The sequence below is a fragment of the Lutjanus erythropterus genome, chromosome 16 (genome assembly GCF_056507025.1).
Source record: "Lutjanus erythropterus isolate fLutEry1 chromosome 16, fLutEry1.hap2, whole genome shotgun sequence".
In the NCBI taxonomy this organism is placed as follows: domain Eukaryota; kingdom Metazoa; phylum Chordata; class Actinopteri; order Lutjaniformes; family Lutjanidae; genus Lutjanus; species Lutjanus erythropterus.
The window spans coordinates 16,496,615-16,512,491 of NC_139332.1; the positions used below are offsets into that span (position 1 = coordinate 16,496,615).

General features: G+C 39.9%; 1 protein-coding gene and 1 long non-coding RNA gene across 2 annotated transcripts in view; one reads left to right on the forward strand and one right to left on the reverse strand.

Annotated features, from left to right (window-relative positions):
* Positions 1 to 9,053, reverse strand: part of col1a2 (collagen, type I, alpha 2) — a 23,009-nt gene extending 13,956 nt beyond the window's left edge. Inside the window, exons 1-19 of the mRNA XM_084739970.1 lie at positions 8,855 to 9,053; positions 7,452 to 7,463; positions 5,645 to 5,685; positions 5,134 to 5,217; positions 4,405 to 4,461; positions 3,978 to 4,022; positions 3,797 to 3,850; positions 3,576 to 3,629; positions 3,390 to 3,443; positions 3,223 to 3,276; positions 2,629 to 2,682; positions 2,111 to 2,155; positions 1,835 to 1,933; positions 1,479 to 1,532; positions 1,093 to 1,191; positions 791 to 835; positions 463 to 561; positions 278 to 331; positions 78 to 185 (exon numbers count right to left, since the gene is read on the reverse strand). Of these exons, the coding sequence (XP_084596096.1) occupies positions 78 to 185; positions 278 to 331; positions 463 to 561; positions 791 to 835; positions 1,093 to 1,191; positions 1,479 to 1,532; positions 1,835 to 1,933; positions 2,111 to 2,155; positions 2,629 to 2,682; positions 3,223 to 3,276; positions 3,390 to 3,443; positions 3,576 to 3,629; positions 3,797 to 3,850; positions 3,978 to 4,022; positions 4,405 to 4,461; positions 5,134 to 5,217; positions 5,645 to 5,685; positions 7,452 to 7,463; positions 8,855 to 8,924 (1,182 nt within the window). The 5' untranslated portion in view covers positions 8,925 to 9,053. The remainder of the gene's footprint in view (positions 1 to 77; positions 186 to 277; positions 332 to 462; positions 562 to 790; positions 836 to 1,092; positions 1,192 to 1,478; positions 1,533 to 1,834; positions 1,934 to 2,110; positions 2,156 to 2,628; positions 2,683 to 3,222; positions 3,277 to 3,389; positions 3,444 to 3,575; positions 3,630 to 3,796; positions 3,851 to 3,977; positions 4,023 to 4,404; positions 4,462 to 5,133; positions 5,218 to 5,644; positions 5,686 to 7,451; positions 7,464 to 8,854) is intronic.
* LOC146312886 (uncharacterized) lies at positions 6,871 to 15,494 on the forward strand. The gene is made up of 4 exons (XR_014772123.1): positions 6,871 to 6,972; positions 7,968 to 8,105; positions 12,649 to 12,842; positions 14,591 to 15,494. It is a non-coding gene; the product is annotated as an uncharacterized LOC146312886 (long non-coding RNA).
* The last annotated feature ends 383 nt before the right edge of the window (positions 15,495 to 15,877 follow it).

Here is a 15,877-nt window from a genome sequence, read left to right on the forward strand (position 1 = left end):
GTAACATAACCTCTGGATGTGTTTGGGTGCAACACCATCCCATCAGAGACGCGCGCTGGTCTGTTTCTGGTACTCACTCTAGCTCCACGAAGGCCAGCAGGTCCAGTAGCACCGAGCTCACCAGCAGGTCCTCTCTTGCCCTCCTCACCCTGAGGTCCGGGGGGTCCGGCAGGTCCAGCGTTACCCTGAGGAAGGCAATAGAGAAGTTAGTTGAGGGCAACAGTCGTAAGTTTGATAAGATTTTAAGCTAAAGATCAGGATAAGGATGTGAACTTACAGGCTCTCCTTTGGGACCACCGTCTCCCTTAACTCCCTGAGCACCAGGATCTCCCTAAAACAGATACACAAATGCAATTAATGACAAGATCATTTGACAGATGGATGTATGTGTCAGCAGGATGTACATTTACATGCTTTCAAGTGTTTTTTGTGGATGTTTGTGTGTGTTGGTTGAGTACTTACAGCAAGACCTCTCTGTCCAGCAGCACCCTGAGGGCCCTGGGGTCCAGGTCCTCCTCTTGGTCCAGGGAAGCCAGGAGCACCAGCAACACCAGGGGTACCCTAAACAACAGCCATGACGGACAGGTGAGCATCACTAAAATCTAACTTGAATTGCAATTGCAATGTAGTTGTAGAAAAATAAAACTGCATCTTGCTATCAGTAAACTTACATCATCACCTCATTATTTATGTGTTGTGGTTGCAGTGTGACCTAATTGTTGTGACGTCTGTGTCACCCTACATGACCTTTGACCTGTGTATGCTCTAACAGAACAACTTGAATACTTACAGCAGCTCCCTTGGCTCCAGTCAGACCGTTAGCACCAGGGTTACCCTGAAAGGAAAGGACAAGAAATGAGTGAATCTAAAGGTACTATAATATGGAATATGTGATAATATAACACAGTGTAAATAAATGACAATATAAAGAGAAATGCTAATCATTAAACAATCTGTTTAATTTAGTTTAAATGTCAATAATTGTATTTAATGGAATGCATTGATTAATCTATTCTGGAACAACACAACTTTCAATAATAAATCAGAGACAAACTCAATAAAATGTATGTTGTGGTGACCTTGTATACTTACAGAGGGACCAACGGGGCCAACAGCGCCATTGGCACCGGGCTCTCCTCTTGCTCCCTGAGGTCCAGCTGGGCCAGTAGCTCCAGCGGGTCCAATCTCTCCCTGTCAAAGAGAAAAATACAGACAAAATTTAATAATGAAATTAGACTTAATTTAAAAAAAAAAATCAAGTCACTACAACCTGCAGGCTGATAATAATATAATAAAAGCAGCCTTGGGAAACAACCTACTGGAGTTTGTATGCGTTGCAAATGCACCTATTCCCCTGGGGATAGTAGATTAGATGCCTCTATAGTATGTTGATAAGAATTGTGTCCTTTTGTGACCCTAAACGTGAACCTCTTTGAAAGGACATATTGCCAAAGTAGAGGAAGTGACATCACGCTCACCTTGGGGCCAGGACCGCCGGGGAAACCTGGGGGGCCAGCAGCACCGAGGGGACCCTGGGTAGAAGAACAACAGACAAGACATCAGGATGTGTGTCATGTAAGTTCACATTTAGGTCAAGTTTGACATTTGTTTATCTATGGTTTATGCAATTGTACATATGTAATAACTGGCATAATTGTGCCATCATTTGTTGCTGGGTCTTATATTGCACATCACTATATACACATTAAGATACCAAATCACAGTTAAGTACATTCTGGACAAGTATCTTGGTGATAGCTACCTCTTGTGTTCAATATTCACAAAATGGATTAATTTTACTATCGCAGAAGGGTTTAACGGGAAAAAAACTCACAGCAGGGCCAGCGGGTCCAACATTGCCATCAGCACCACGAGCACCAGCAGGGCCAGCAGGGCCAGCACGACCTCTCTCACCAGGAAGACCACGAGATCCCTAAAGAGAAGACACGCAAAAAGAGCAGAAGTGATGAGAAAAGTGTCTTTACAGCAATCGTGTAATGGAAAAAGATGAATTATTGCACCTTTCTGGTGAACGACAACAGAAGATAAGCATGAGTTTAGGTTTTCTGAGGTTTTGTGCATAATCGTTGAATCTTGATCAAAAACTTACAGCAAGTCCAGGACTTCCGGCAGCTCCGTGTGCACCAGGCTCTCCCTATAGGAGAGACAGGAGGAGGTAGATTAATAAGGTGAAGGTCATAGGTTAACAGGTCCAGTCAGGAAATGTATGTGACAAGTATTTGAGATACATATATCTTTGCAGAGACTACAACACATTGTCTAGCTCTGTGTCTCTCTGCTGCCATCTGGCAAGAGATACGGAAGTATCCGCTGCCGTACCACCAGATTACAGCTTCTTCCTCCAGGCTGTGAGACTGATTAATTCATCCTGAGCACTCCACCATGTATTTTTTATTTTTTATCTCCTCACTCAATCCACTGTATATAATTTTAAATGAGTAGCTAAGAGGGACCTACAACTAAATCTCGCTAAACGAACCTTGTTGTATAATGATAAATAAACTGATCTTGTTTCCTGTATCATCAAGAGCAAAGTAAGGGCTAAAATCAACCGTGTACTCGTGACAACATTTGTTGCTGCAGTCATGAGGAAGGTGCCCTTCTTACCTTGGGGCCAGCAGCACCAGGCTCTCCCTTACGTCCATCCAGACCGGTGTAACCCTGAAACACAGAAAGAAAGTGATGATGGAAGATGCTTAAAAAGTGCTACTAGAAAAAATATGATATAAGGGACAAAATTAGGAGATACATCCTTGTTAGATAATGGGACGGGACTTAATAAGTTTTCACTTCTTCCTATTACCTTTTGGATATGAGTTACTAGTTTGGAATCTAAATATAAATCGAATCTAAAATCTAAAATAGTCTCTCATGGGACATTAAGGAAGCTTTTCTATCTTCAAAGGTTGTTTCATAGGACGTTTAGCTTCTGGATCTCGTTTATATGGAAGACACTTTCCAACATTAGCCATGACATTAGGCTCCTTTTAATGTCCAGTTTTCTGTCATGAGACAGAAAAAAGTAAGTTGGGGCCATAATAACTCCAAGCAGTGCTGCTTTATGACGCTACAAAGCATTTTAGTCCACTTTTCACACGGGCGGAGCTAGTCCACTGTTTTTCTTTTGGAGAATTTTCTGCTGTTTGCTGCAGGCCAGAAGTGGGATTACCACCATGCAGGCAAAGTTCAGGTCTCACTCACTCTGTGTCCCTTCATTCCTGGAAGTCCGGGGGTTCCGGGGAATCCACGAGCACCCTGCGATTTACAAAAAGAAGATATTACTGACACGAAATCCACATTCACAGCTCAGATGTCAGATTGTGTCTGTTTGTGTTTATTTCCCCCTCTTTTGGAGAAAGTCCTCTTACCTGTGGGCCGGGGGCACCTCTGTCTCCGGGCTTGCCAGGTCTGCCGTTGTTACCCTGCAAGACAGCAGAATAGATGTTACTGCTTCAGAGAAACTCTACAGCCACTCAAAAAACTAAGTCTTTACAAAATGTTTAATGAGAAGTAGCTCTTAAAAATTGCTTGAAGAAACATAAATGTGTACATACATCATCTCCAGCTTTGCCAGGGGGTCCAGGGGGGCCACGGGCACCAACGGGGCCCTTGGGAAGGAGAAACGGAACATTTAAGAACTCAAATGCTTTTAAGATGATTGCATCACATGACATGGGTGAGTCTGACAAGGAAGTGATCCCAAAGCAGCTGCAGCTTTATGATCACATGATAATCTGAGAAATATTTATGTGAATATTCTCGAGGATGATCTTACAGTCTGTCCAGGCTCTCCGGGCTCACCAGGGTGTCCGGTGTGTCCCTGAGCACCCTGTCGAATAATAAAAGACACAGCAGTTAGTCTTCATGTAGATAATAGTGGACCAGCACGTTGCATTATGAGGTTACGGGTGTGAGTAATTGGTCGAAGTTGATCAGACTGATGTGTGTGAACTTACAGGGGGTCCAGGAGGTCCGGGAGGGCCTCTAGCACCCATCATACCCTGAAAAGGAAAAATAAGTTAATTAGTCATATCATTCATTAACATTTAATCCTGGCTAGTGCAACTTGTCAAGGTATAAGTATCCTCTTGTAGACTGTTTATGTGTAGGAAAGAATGTAAAGACACACAAAAATACCTGACATCTCAGGTGTGTAATGGCCTGAGTGTGTATTCATGTTACAGTGAATTACATTGTGTTTTAATTTTAACATTGATGTTTTTATTGTGGTTGTTTTATTTTAACTGTTTAATTTGCTTACAGTATGTTTTTTTCCCCCACATATTCTTTGTAATTGAGAAGCGCATTGCCACCATGCTAAAATTGATTGATTGATTGGTTGATGTGTGTGTGTCCATGCTGGAGAAAGAAGGAGGTCCTCACCATGGGTCCAGGGCCGGGATCAGGGGCTTTTACACCATCATACTGAGCAGCAAAGTTCTGAAAAAAACAAAACAAAACACAGATTAATTACTCATAATGGCACATTTCTAATAATATATCAGGACAAAGTGTTGAGTTTCTACGAGTTCAGATAAATATTAGTGGTAAGTGTTTCCACACATCCAATGTTGTTGGCATGATCCAGCAATCAGCTATGAAAAAATACTTTTGTGGCATAAATCGGCACTTGTTTGCACTTATAAAATGATTTAACATACAAAGCAAGTCAGCATCCTTCCTATTTTAGGGTTTGAAAACTTGAAATGTAACTAATTTAACACTAATGGTAACATATAGTGTATCACCATGTGTTATCTGTTGGCCATGATGTCAAATGGGTAAAAGACAAAAGGTAAAAGTTCATGGGGTTACGACAACATTAATACAACTCAGTACTTTATGATCATTTCAACACAGCTGATAGGAATTTGGTTTGGTGAACTCAAACTGTGACACAGCAGAAGAGGCAATGACGACCTCAAGGCCTGCAACCATGACTGAGACAAATGTGGGTCAAATTCATCCATTTAACACATTTATCTCTTAATGCTTTTTGCACGGTTGGCACTGTAAGGAATATGACAGCTAGTGCTCAATTATGACCCACTTTTGACACAAACAGTGAGCGGCCAGGCAGCTTATTTTTGTGAACATAAATAGTGGACTTACTCCTCCGAGTCCAGGGGGACCAGGGGGGCCAGGGGGGCCAGGGAGTCCGGGTTTGCCATCCTTTCCATTTGGTCCTTGAGGACCCTGTAAAACACAGTTACAGTGAATAAATACTTTTATTGAACGAGCTGCTTATATAAAAGAACATAAACATTAACACATAGATAAACAGATAAAGCTTAACCGCTGTTCTACCAAATTATAGATTAATTTCTGCAACAGTGGCGAAAAAATAAAAAACTTAAAAACAAAACTTCAACTGGCAATAAATTAATGAGGTAAATATTTTAAATAGCACCTATCACATCCATTTACGTTACTATTACTGTCTGTACACACAAGGCCTATGGGTGATGTAAACAAAGGGGTGTGGCCTACTGAGGTTATGAGGTCAAATGACGTCATCAAACACAGCACCAAACATGAGTTGAAAATATACTTCTTTAAACGTCTAAATGACATATTTGGTAACAGTTGTTTGATCAAAAGTAGCAGAGGTTCATCAGCTTACCCTGTCACCTCGAGGTCCTTTGTCTCCTCTGAGACCCTGCGAGCAGAGAAATCATTCGGTCAGACCAAAACACAGAGCAGACGGCTGCTTCAGCAACATGTCAACTCCAAACTCTTCCTCTAGCAAAGCATCATGCCTCTGCGTCTGATCTTAGCTAAATGCAACTAAAACCAAATTAAAACCCAGATTTGAATTAAATTCAAAGCATCTGGTGTATGTTAATATCAATAAAATGTGCATATAAACAAACTAGACCTTTACAGCGAGAGGACAAGTAAGTAAAAAACACATTTCAGTGATTAAGACTGACTTTTTCCAATCTTAACTAGGCTTTCTGTGTCTGATATGCCACACTGAAGGTGCTAAATGACACATGAGACAACATCACATGCTCACCTTGATTATTCTTCCCTAAATAGAAAAGAAGATAAATAAATGTAAGATTTATTTATTCAGTCTTTTCAAGGTATTCTCACGTCATTTAAAGTGTAGGCAATATCGAACAGTCGGCTTCATTATCTTAAGCACAAGTAGCCATTGTAGAAAACAGCTTAGCGTGCAAACAAAGGTAGATAAAACATGCTAATGCGAATACAGAAATTAAAATGAGAGCACAGCAGAGCAATGTGCATGTGATATAAATGATCAACATATGCACAGAGATGCCAAAAGAAGCAATATGATGAAGGAACAGACTCAACAACCTCTTAGCAATAAGAGCATGTTAGTCCATGGGACAAATACAGTTCTGAAGTTTGAGTACAGCACCTTTAAAACATTAAAATGCTGCAAACATCATGCCAACAGGTGTTTAATTTCAGGCAATCTCAATCAGGAGCAGAACCATTCATTTAATGCTGATCAGGCTCTGTTTGGTCTCTGTGTTTCAGTAGAGAGGCATCAGTTTAATAATAATTTTCTTTTTTTTTCTTTCAGTTTTATCTGATCAGTTTTCATAAAGTATCTCCTAAATCAAGGAGCAGAGGAGGACTCCAAACTGACCAAAGCCAGCTGTTAGGGGGCAAACCTCCCTCTGCTCTGCACCTCTGTGCTGTCCTCAGAAAGGATCCTTTGTACCAGGCCCCATGGGTGCCTCAGAGATGTGGTTTTAGCTTTCATTGACACAAACTTTAGCCAATAGGACCCTCACCTACTCGTGGAGCAGGAAGGGAGAAAAATTTGCAAGAAATAACTTTCAGTTCAGGGGCAGAAATGCCTGAATGAAATGCCATCATTGAGATTGCTCAAATGGTCGACACCAACCGACAGAAGTCTCCACTTAAGGAATATATCACAGCATTTAGAAGAAAAACAAGGACATGGACAAGGTAAAGTTATCTTTTGTGATTTCATGCATGTGTACTAACCGAGGCTGTGGCGTTGGAGAGATGAGGAGGAGGAAGAGGGAGAAGAGGAGGGTGGGGAGAGAAGAGGGGATACTCCGTTAGAACATGATAAGCATTTTTAGAGCAAAACAACCTGAAACAGAAACAATGTCATTTCCATCCATTTACATATATTTTAATTGTATTAAGCTCTTTCTGTAAGGCAGTGAAAAGTATGTACTATGTGTCTTTTGCATGAGAAAGAAGTCTATAAAAATCTACACACTGGATAAGGCAACTACAACTCGTAGAAACAACACTGGCTGCCTTCATGTAGGAAATTAAAATGCCCACTAACACTGTTTAAGTCTAATAATGTTCAAAGAACTGTTCAGAAGAAAGTTCAGTGTGTTTTTGTGTTCTAATGGCCTTAACAAACTAGGCCTTAAACAACGTGTCAGAGTTTTTGGGCTAACTACATTCATCACCTGTATCTCAAAATGCTTCTGTCATGCCTACAACAATTAGCCTGCTTGTACTTTTTATTTGGTAACAAACTGTTGGCTGTAGTTTAAGTCTCAGCCCAGGTTTAAAAAAAAAAGTGCAGTTGTGGTCCATATCTGTATGCTAAACTTCTTCAAACTCTGTCATGAATGTGAATTTAAGTGTTCAATAGCATTCCATATCATCAGGATCTGGCTGCTAACAGGCCTGAACAGGTAGTTCATGCCCTTGGGACAGGAATATTTGGCCTGCTACTGCAAAAACAAAGACAAGAGCTACAGCATCTGTATTGGGAAATGTTTTTTTTTTTTTTAATCTGATTTCTGCTATAGAATGTTATCAAATGATGTATTTTCTGATTTTGTATTTAAAAAGGGTTACATTTTAGCTCAGTTAGACTGAATTCTACTTTCCATAATTGTAAAATAGTTTGGACTTTGATGATCTGATGACTGTGTCCTTCTTTCACATCTCTCATCCTCACTTTGCTGCAGGTGGACATCAGCTGCCCCTTCTGAATGTGGACCAGCTGGTCATGACTGAGCTTGGCACACCTGGGACCTCCCTATGAACTCTAACGCCTCATGTCCAATCTTGGCCACAAGGGGGCGCGCTTGGACATTCAAAGTGATGTGAGGCTATTTATCTCCCAATTTAATGTACTAGAATAACGCAAAAGTTAAAAAGAAGCTTCAACTTCAATTCATATCTTGTAGTTTTTTGAATTTAAAAATGTTTCCGTGACCTAAATAAGGCTCAATGACACAGTAAACTGGTAATAAAGTTGTAAACAAGGATATTTCGTTTGGAAAAAAAAAAACTAAAACTGATGTAATATGTAAGCATTTATTCTGACTCTACTTAAAAGCTTTGATAATCACGTTTACGTCTTCAAAGAGGAGAAAATCTTATTGGTGCCAAGTAGATGTTTGCATCCACGGCCACCAGGGGGAGACATTGCAGTTTCCTATAATAATGCTTCATCCCTTGGACATCTGGATGGAACAATATGTACAACGCCCCACTAAGTTTTTCATCCGATGTCTAAAAGAAAACTCACGTTTAGCCAATTTTAATAACTCAGCATGCATTAAACATTTTGAAAAGACAATAGGGTGACTACTTTGTCTCTTTCATAACGAGAAAATCTTTTTTTTAAGGAGCGCAACATCTCCTTCTCGGAAACTAATCAAATAATCATAATTGTATCCTTGGAAAAAGAGTGAAGAATCCTCTGCATGAGCTCAATCCGTTGACTTTTATTCAGCAGCGCTCTTCAGGTTGACCTTGATGTAAGTCCCAAACAAAAGCCAAAGCGCAAGATCCTCAAGCAGTGGGAAAAAATATCCATCACAGAAAAAGAGCAGATAATCAAACTTACATTGACATGATGCTAGGTATGAAGTTACTGCAAGCAGCAACAGAATCCGGGTATCCACAAAGCTGAGCATGTCTACAAAGACATGCAGACTCCTTGTGCTGCTGAGCCCTTGTTTTTAAACCACCTTCAGGAAGGCATACAGTTGTGGTGACACGAGTAACTCCAAACTTAGCAGAAACCTGCTGCCGTGATGCTAGAATAATAAAGTTCTATCAGGCCTATTTATACGGCAGGAGGGTCCCTGGTCTGCGTGTCAAAAGTCAGCCCACCAGCCAATGAGAGACGAGAAACCCAATCTGACTCCCATCCCTCTCCAGCTCACACTCAGTCATGTGGTGCTGCATCTCCCAGCCTCCTCTCCACCAGAGCGCGTTTGGCAAAGCTTTGGCGATGATGACGAGTGCAACGTTTTAATTAGATCCATTCTTTTTGAGGACGTGGACAGCGTCGAGGTTTAAAAGGCAGAAGAAGGCCTACGTTTCCTCCCCTCCTTTACGGGTTGCAGTGAATCCGGACAGTCAGTATACTGAGATACCGGGCTTCAACCTTGCGCGCAGTTTAGGTTTGTGCGTAAAATGTGCGCATTTTGGAGAGGCGTCGGTGGGCATCAGTTGGCACCGAGAGGGGCAGAATCTTTTCCACTCTTTTTTGGATTTATGGGGAGAAATATTTTTTTTTAGAGAGAGAGTGTAGGATTATCTATTGAATCGCGCTGGAATTTATTCGGAGGTGACTTTGAGTGTGCTGCTTTTACGCACGGATTCTTTTTTTTATTCCAGCCTTACTCTTCTATTGCATTGGAAGATATTCTAGTGACTACTTTGCTGTTTTGTGTAGTGTGTTGCTCCCACCAACATACCTCTTGCTGTCAAGCAGATTTTGTGTCATAATTCATTTTTCCCAAACAAGTGCAAACCACATGCCCCAAACATTCCCTAACCAATGCCATAAAGCCATGTTTCTGTTCCTATAGCAAAAACTGGACCTCTTTAGACTCTCTTTATCAGAATAAAAAGGAGTGAAGTCTTTACTCAGCAGGATCAGTGGAATGCAGTGATTTAGTGCAGTGTTCTCTCAGCTTCAGACTGACAAAAGACAGGTGAGAAGGAGAGATCTAGTTTCAGCCTCTCTCTCTGAGCAGCTCTTACCTGCCCACATGACCAGACATGTCATCTACTCTACTGCCACTCTACAGCGTGGCCCTCATATGGCCTTATACTACACTCCTACAGTCCATTCCAGTCAGTAAAGCACAAAATGCATAAATACATTCGTAAATTACAACTTAGTCTGTAATGCATTCCATTGAAACACTTGCAATAGCAAGCACTGACCAATAAAATAAATATATGATTTTATGAAGTAAAACTCATTGTTGGCAGGAGGGATGATTACAGTACACACATTTTTATGCCCTAATGTCCTTATGTGCCCCTGACCTGACTTTTGTTGTAAGGGACACTTTAAAAATGTGAATGTCCTTTAAATGGGAGAAGGTTCCTTGCTATCATGTAATAAGTCAGTGTAATCATTTCATGATTTGGTCAAGTTCAAACAGGGATGTAAAAAAAAAAAAAAACATATTCCCACTAATCTTATTCTGCAGCTCATGAAGGAGATGTTGCACCCTGCATCCAAAAAAGAAAATTCTGGTGACCTTTTATTGGAACTTAAAATTCAAAGACATATTTGTTACCTCGTCCACATTTGTATTATAAAGATAAAATTGCCCCAATGAACACAAAATATGTAAAGGAATGGAAAAGAAAAGTGGATCTCTTCCAGAGATCCTCCTCTGTGAGCATGGATGGACACTTTACTGGGATTTAATATGTGATAAAATAGAATAGAAAATACTTTTTGTCTACTCTTTGCAGCAATGTGTCTTTGCTTGCATGTGCAGAAAAATGCTCTTAAAAAGTGATGCAGATCATAATGATAAAAATGAAATGAATGACTGTCAGCTATTATGTCTTCTAAAGGTCTGTTTTGAAGCATAATACAAGTGCAAGCAAACTACTCAAGTCACTCTAAAAGAGTATAGCTACAACACCTAAGGTTACATCCATGTTCTATTACAGTTTACTGATTTATTTCAAATAACTGCTCAGCTCTTCTGTCCTGTTCCTTTCCTCCCCCTGTGCCAGAGAAAAAGTAACTGTTGGACACTCCCCGACAACTTCACCTCAACTCTTCCCTGAGTCGAACCAGAAAGATAGAAAGACAGAGGGAAAAAAAGAAAGAGGAGGGACAACTGAGCGAGATGAAATGTGTTTTAAAGATGGCAGAGCTCCCACTCACTGCACAGTTACATTCTCATGTTTGTAGAAGAGATGAAGCCTTGAAGTAGCTGGAGAGACCAGACAGGCGGCGTAGGAAATCAAAGATGGCTGCGAAGCTCCACATCATCAGACTTTTTTCTCTTGATTCAACCACATTCCACATGAAACAGTCAATTATGTTTAGTCAAAGTGAAGAGTTACTCTTTGTAGACATTCAAAAACATGTTTTTTTTAAAAAAGGATTATAAGACAATAATATGAAAATTCAATTCAACTCTAAAACTTAAGAGACATTAACAAGGCAGCAGCTTTAACTTACTGAAACAACTTTTTAAGTAAGATAACATGGCAAATTTAACTTGAGTTTAAAATGAACCTGCTATTTATTTATTAACATATTTTCAGTAACTATTTGCAAATATTTTAACCAGCATTTTTAGTAGACCAGACCTCTTTTTCCTCAAGAAAATGGGTTGTCAGAAAGTTTATCACTGGAGGACAGCCAGGTCAACTTCAGACCCAGATCTGCTTCTTGATTAAAGATCAGCACTGAATCTTATTACTGCTACTTCTTGCAGTGTGATTGTTGATGGATCTAAGTCCTGAATTCTTTGTCTGCATTCAGACATGTTACACTGAACTCCAAGGAAACTATATTGCAAGTGGATGTAGTAGAAGTGTCGGATCAAATCACAGTTCACCTGTGGGTAAGAATCAAATGAAGTGACCAGAGAAATCCTTGCCTTTAAAGTTTTAAAGTTGTCCATGATTTTCTACAAGAAATAAGCAGTTTTAGGCCAAAAAAACAAAATAAAAGGCAACAATGTGACATCTAACCAGAATTTATTGACCTGGGGCGATGTTACTGAAACTTCCTAACTTGTAGATCCTGAATACTTGGTAACCATGGTAATTAGGGTTAGGACCATGTCATAATTACAAGTTCACAAGTTTCATTTGAACAGAGTGTTAGCTAATTTATTTAATCTACATGGCTGCTCTTTTACTGCTTTTACACACTGGATGCCAGATAAGGCAGAGACTGCGTCTGCTATCTTAGGCCATTCAGTGTCTTTCACCTCCCAAGTTCGTGTTGTAGTGAATTTCCCAAAAATACATCTTTTGATTTGTCTACGTGTTACCAACACCTCTTACTCATCCGTCTTGAAGTTAAGTCCTCTTTGTTGTTTTTGCTCCGTGTTTTTGTATGGTTAAATTTATGTTTGAGTTTGTTTTAAAAAAAAAAAAAGCTATGAATACAGAGTTGTTTAATTTGGTGAGATGAGAAAAGTAGTGTCAGTTGCTAGGTGACAGACATAAAAGTTGATGACCAACGTTGGACTTAGTACTTGGGGTTTACTAACCTGAGATAATCAGAAAAAATCCTTGACTCTTTCTGTCTTAACTTAAGACTGATGAGTTTCTGTAATACTGACACTGAACACTTTTTAAAATATCTTTCAGCCATTTTGAATCTAACATCTTACTCCTCTCCTCTGCTGTCTCCTATAGTACTGCCAGCTGGGCCCGCAGACGGATTCCTCCAGATGTGCTGCGCTCTTATTGGCTGTCTAAGTCGTTGTTTCCTCACTGGCCTCAGTCAGCGAGTCTCATATTTCCATTCTGATGCAGAAGAAAGTGCTAAGGATTATGGGAGGAGCAGATCCTCTCATGTCAGGGGTGGCTGTCCACCTGCCAGCCAGCTGGTAAGGAACGGAGCGCACAACCATCAAAGAAGAAAGATTTGCTGTATGCTGGATGGATACGTGTAACTATTGCATCCTCGACAGAAAAATGCCAGATTATATCTGATGTTATATGTCATATTGTGGTGATGGATCACAGACACGGTCAGATGGTGACACTGACATGAAGTGAGCCATGAAAAACATTTACTGAACATAAAAAATATAAGTGTGCAGAATACAATTATTCTGTACAACAATATCATATAATCTAAGAAATAAAACATGCCATAGTGAAACTTCAACAATATGTTTCAGCAATATCTATCATAACATGAGAATGTCTGGAGATCTCTTTATGTAAATATAGTCTAATTTTACCATTTGAAATGCAAACATGTACATATCAGTATGCACTGTCATTATCAATATACCTTATCCATATCCTACATTCTTCACGTAATGTATATAGACATGTATACACATATGTACTGTACATAATTATACACTCCATTAAATGTACTTAGATTTCTTTATTACATCCATTATTTATTCTTTATCTTACCTGTCTTGTTTGTGGCTGTATGTCTATGACTGTGTACATACAGTACGTTGAAAGTGACGAAAAATCCTAAAAAAAAACAACTAAATATCAAATTCAGAAGAGAAAAATGTCATACTCATTAAACCATTCAGCGATTCCTGTAGATGGGGACATTTTTGGCGTCTGGGACGGGACTTTGGGGCAGGAAAGAAATGTTTCATAAATGGGTACCTAAACCGTACCAGGAAAATTTTCTCTTCACTCATTCATACAGGCTGTTCTTTTATTTTCAACTATGTGTGCATATTATGCCACAACCTTGAGTACTGAAGCTGTATTGTTCCTGTTTTATCAGTGTGAACTCTAGACTTTTATAGCTAAACCCATCTCCACACTCCACACATGTTCACACATAACGTTGGAGAACGGTCTGGCTGAAACTATTATATTATTATACAACTACTATCATACTATCATTCTGTAATAGTGGGGAAAAAAGGCTCTGGCATGTGTGTATTTCTTTAAATACACACATGCCACACATCTTGTACAATTGACTCTTAAAGGGGATAACCTGATGTTGTTTCCTCTGGATTATTAAAGATATGTTTCTACTATAATATAGAGTGGCTGGTACGGGTCGTATGTGGCCACACACTCAGACGCCGGCAGTTGTCTGTAGAGGAAGTTGAGTGAAGAAGCAGAGAGAAAGAGAGAGTTATGTGATTAAAGAGGAGGAGCACACACACACACCTATAATTCTTCCATCGACTGAAGCAAAGAAAAAGATGACAGAAAAGATCAAAAAATGGTCGAAGGTTGATGGAAGCAGAGGGTGATGGATGTAAAGGTTCAGACACACTGCCCTCTATGAGACTTATATACATACATAGGCACTAATTAAACAGAGCACTGCATGCATTCACATACACATACACACACAGGCATACACGCAGACACACACACACACACACACACACACACACACACACACACACACATCAGCAGACATGCAGGGGCGGTTGAGGTTTTCAAATTACAGCCTATATTACAGGCAGTTTTTCTTTTTCTCTTCTCTGAAAACTTGCAATGAACTTTCCTCACAGAAATGCTGTATATATATATATATATATATATATATATATGTATTATGTATTTTTGATTTTGGGGTGAACTATCACTTTAAAGCTTAGTGAAATAACACATTCTATCTTTTTTCTTTAAGCAGGGTGGTGTGCTCAGCCCCTCCTGTCCTCTACACCCATGACTGCTGCCCCCGACATGGGGAAAACTCTGCAGATGACATCATCATCATCAAACCAATTTCAAACAATGATGAGACTTCATATTGGGACGTGGTCAACAGTCTTTCAGAGTGGTGCACAGAAAACAATCTACTGCTCAACATCAACAAAACCAAGGAGCTGTTTGTTGATTTTTGGAGAAAGGTGAACAGTTTTAGGTTCCTGGGAATCAACATCACGGAGAATCTGTCGTGGACATCATACGTCTCCACCCTGAGATGCTCATAATGGCTGAAAGGCAAAATTCCTGTGCCACATTCTTGTCAGCTTCTACAGAGAGAAGCAACAGAAAGCATCCTGACTGGAAACATAACAAATTGTCATGGGATGTGCACAGCCCAGGACAGAAAAAACTCATTAAAACCACCCAGAACATCACTGGTACCCATCTACTGAGCATCAGCGATATCTATCTAGGTGTCTGTGCAGAACCCAGAGGAAAAGACAACGCTGACACAACCTGTTGACCCTGCTGCCAGCAGGCATGAGGAACAGAAGTGCCCTCTGCTATACCACCAGAATAAAGAAGAGCTTCTTCCCTCAGGCTGCGAGACGGCGCAATTTATCCTCAGTACTTCTGCATATAAATTAGTTTGTTCTATACTTTTATTTGGCTCTACAGTCAATTCCAATCCTGTATCCTCTGTGCTAAGCTATGTTAACCATCTGCTGGTGGTAGCTTAATATTTACAGACACAAGAGTGATTGAGAGATGAATTTATGAATTTCCCAAAATGTCAAACTATTCCTTTAAGGTTGTTAAATTTAACTCCCCACTGTCTGACTGTATTAAAAATTAAACTCCATATTGATTTGTTTAAATTATTCATTGATGCTAATGTATGTGTAACTGATTAAAAATATTAAAGTGTAGCTATTTAACTTTTGCTAGCGGCCATTTCCTTTAATTTCCCAAGATCCTCTTGAGCCATTTGCTTTATGCTAAAACATACAGTGTAGCATAAAGTCATAAAGTCAGTGAATTGACACAGTAATGTGTATAAATTATGCATCACGGTCGCGGTCCGTTATTTGTCTTATTAATTGGGTGCCGAACATCAACAAGGAGGATCTTAACTAATATGAGCCACCGCCAAAAGAGAGAAAGATAAACCTCATCCCAGAGGTATTTTGCATTAGTTTCTCTCTCTCTCAAACCTAAATCATGGCTGTGACACACAACAACATCTACCTGAAGTCCACTAACA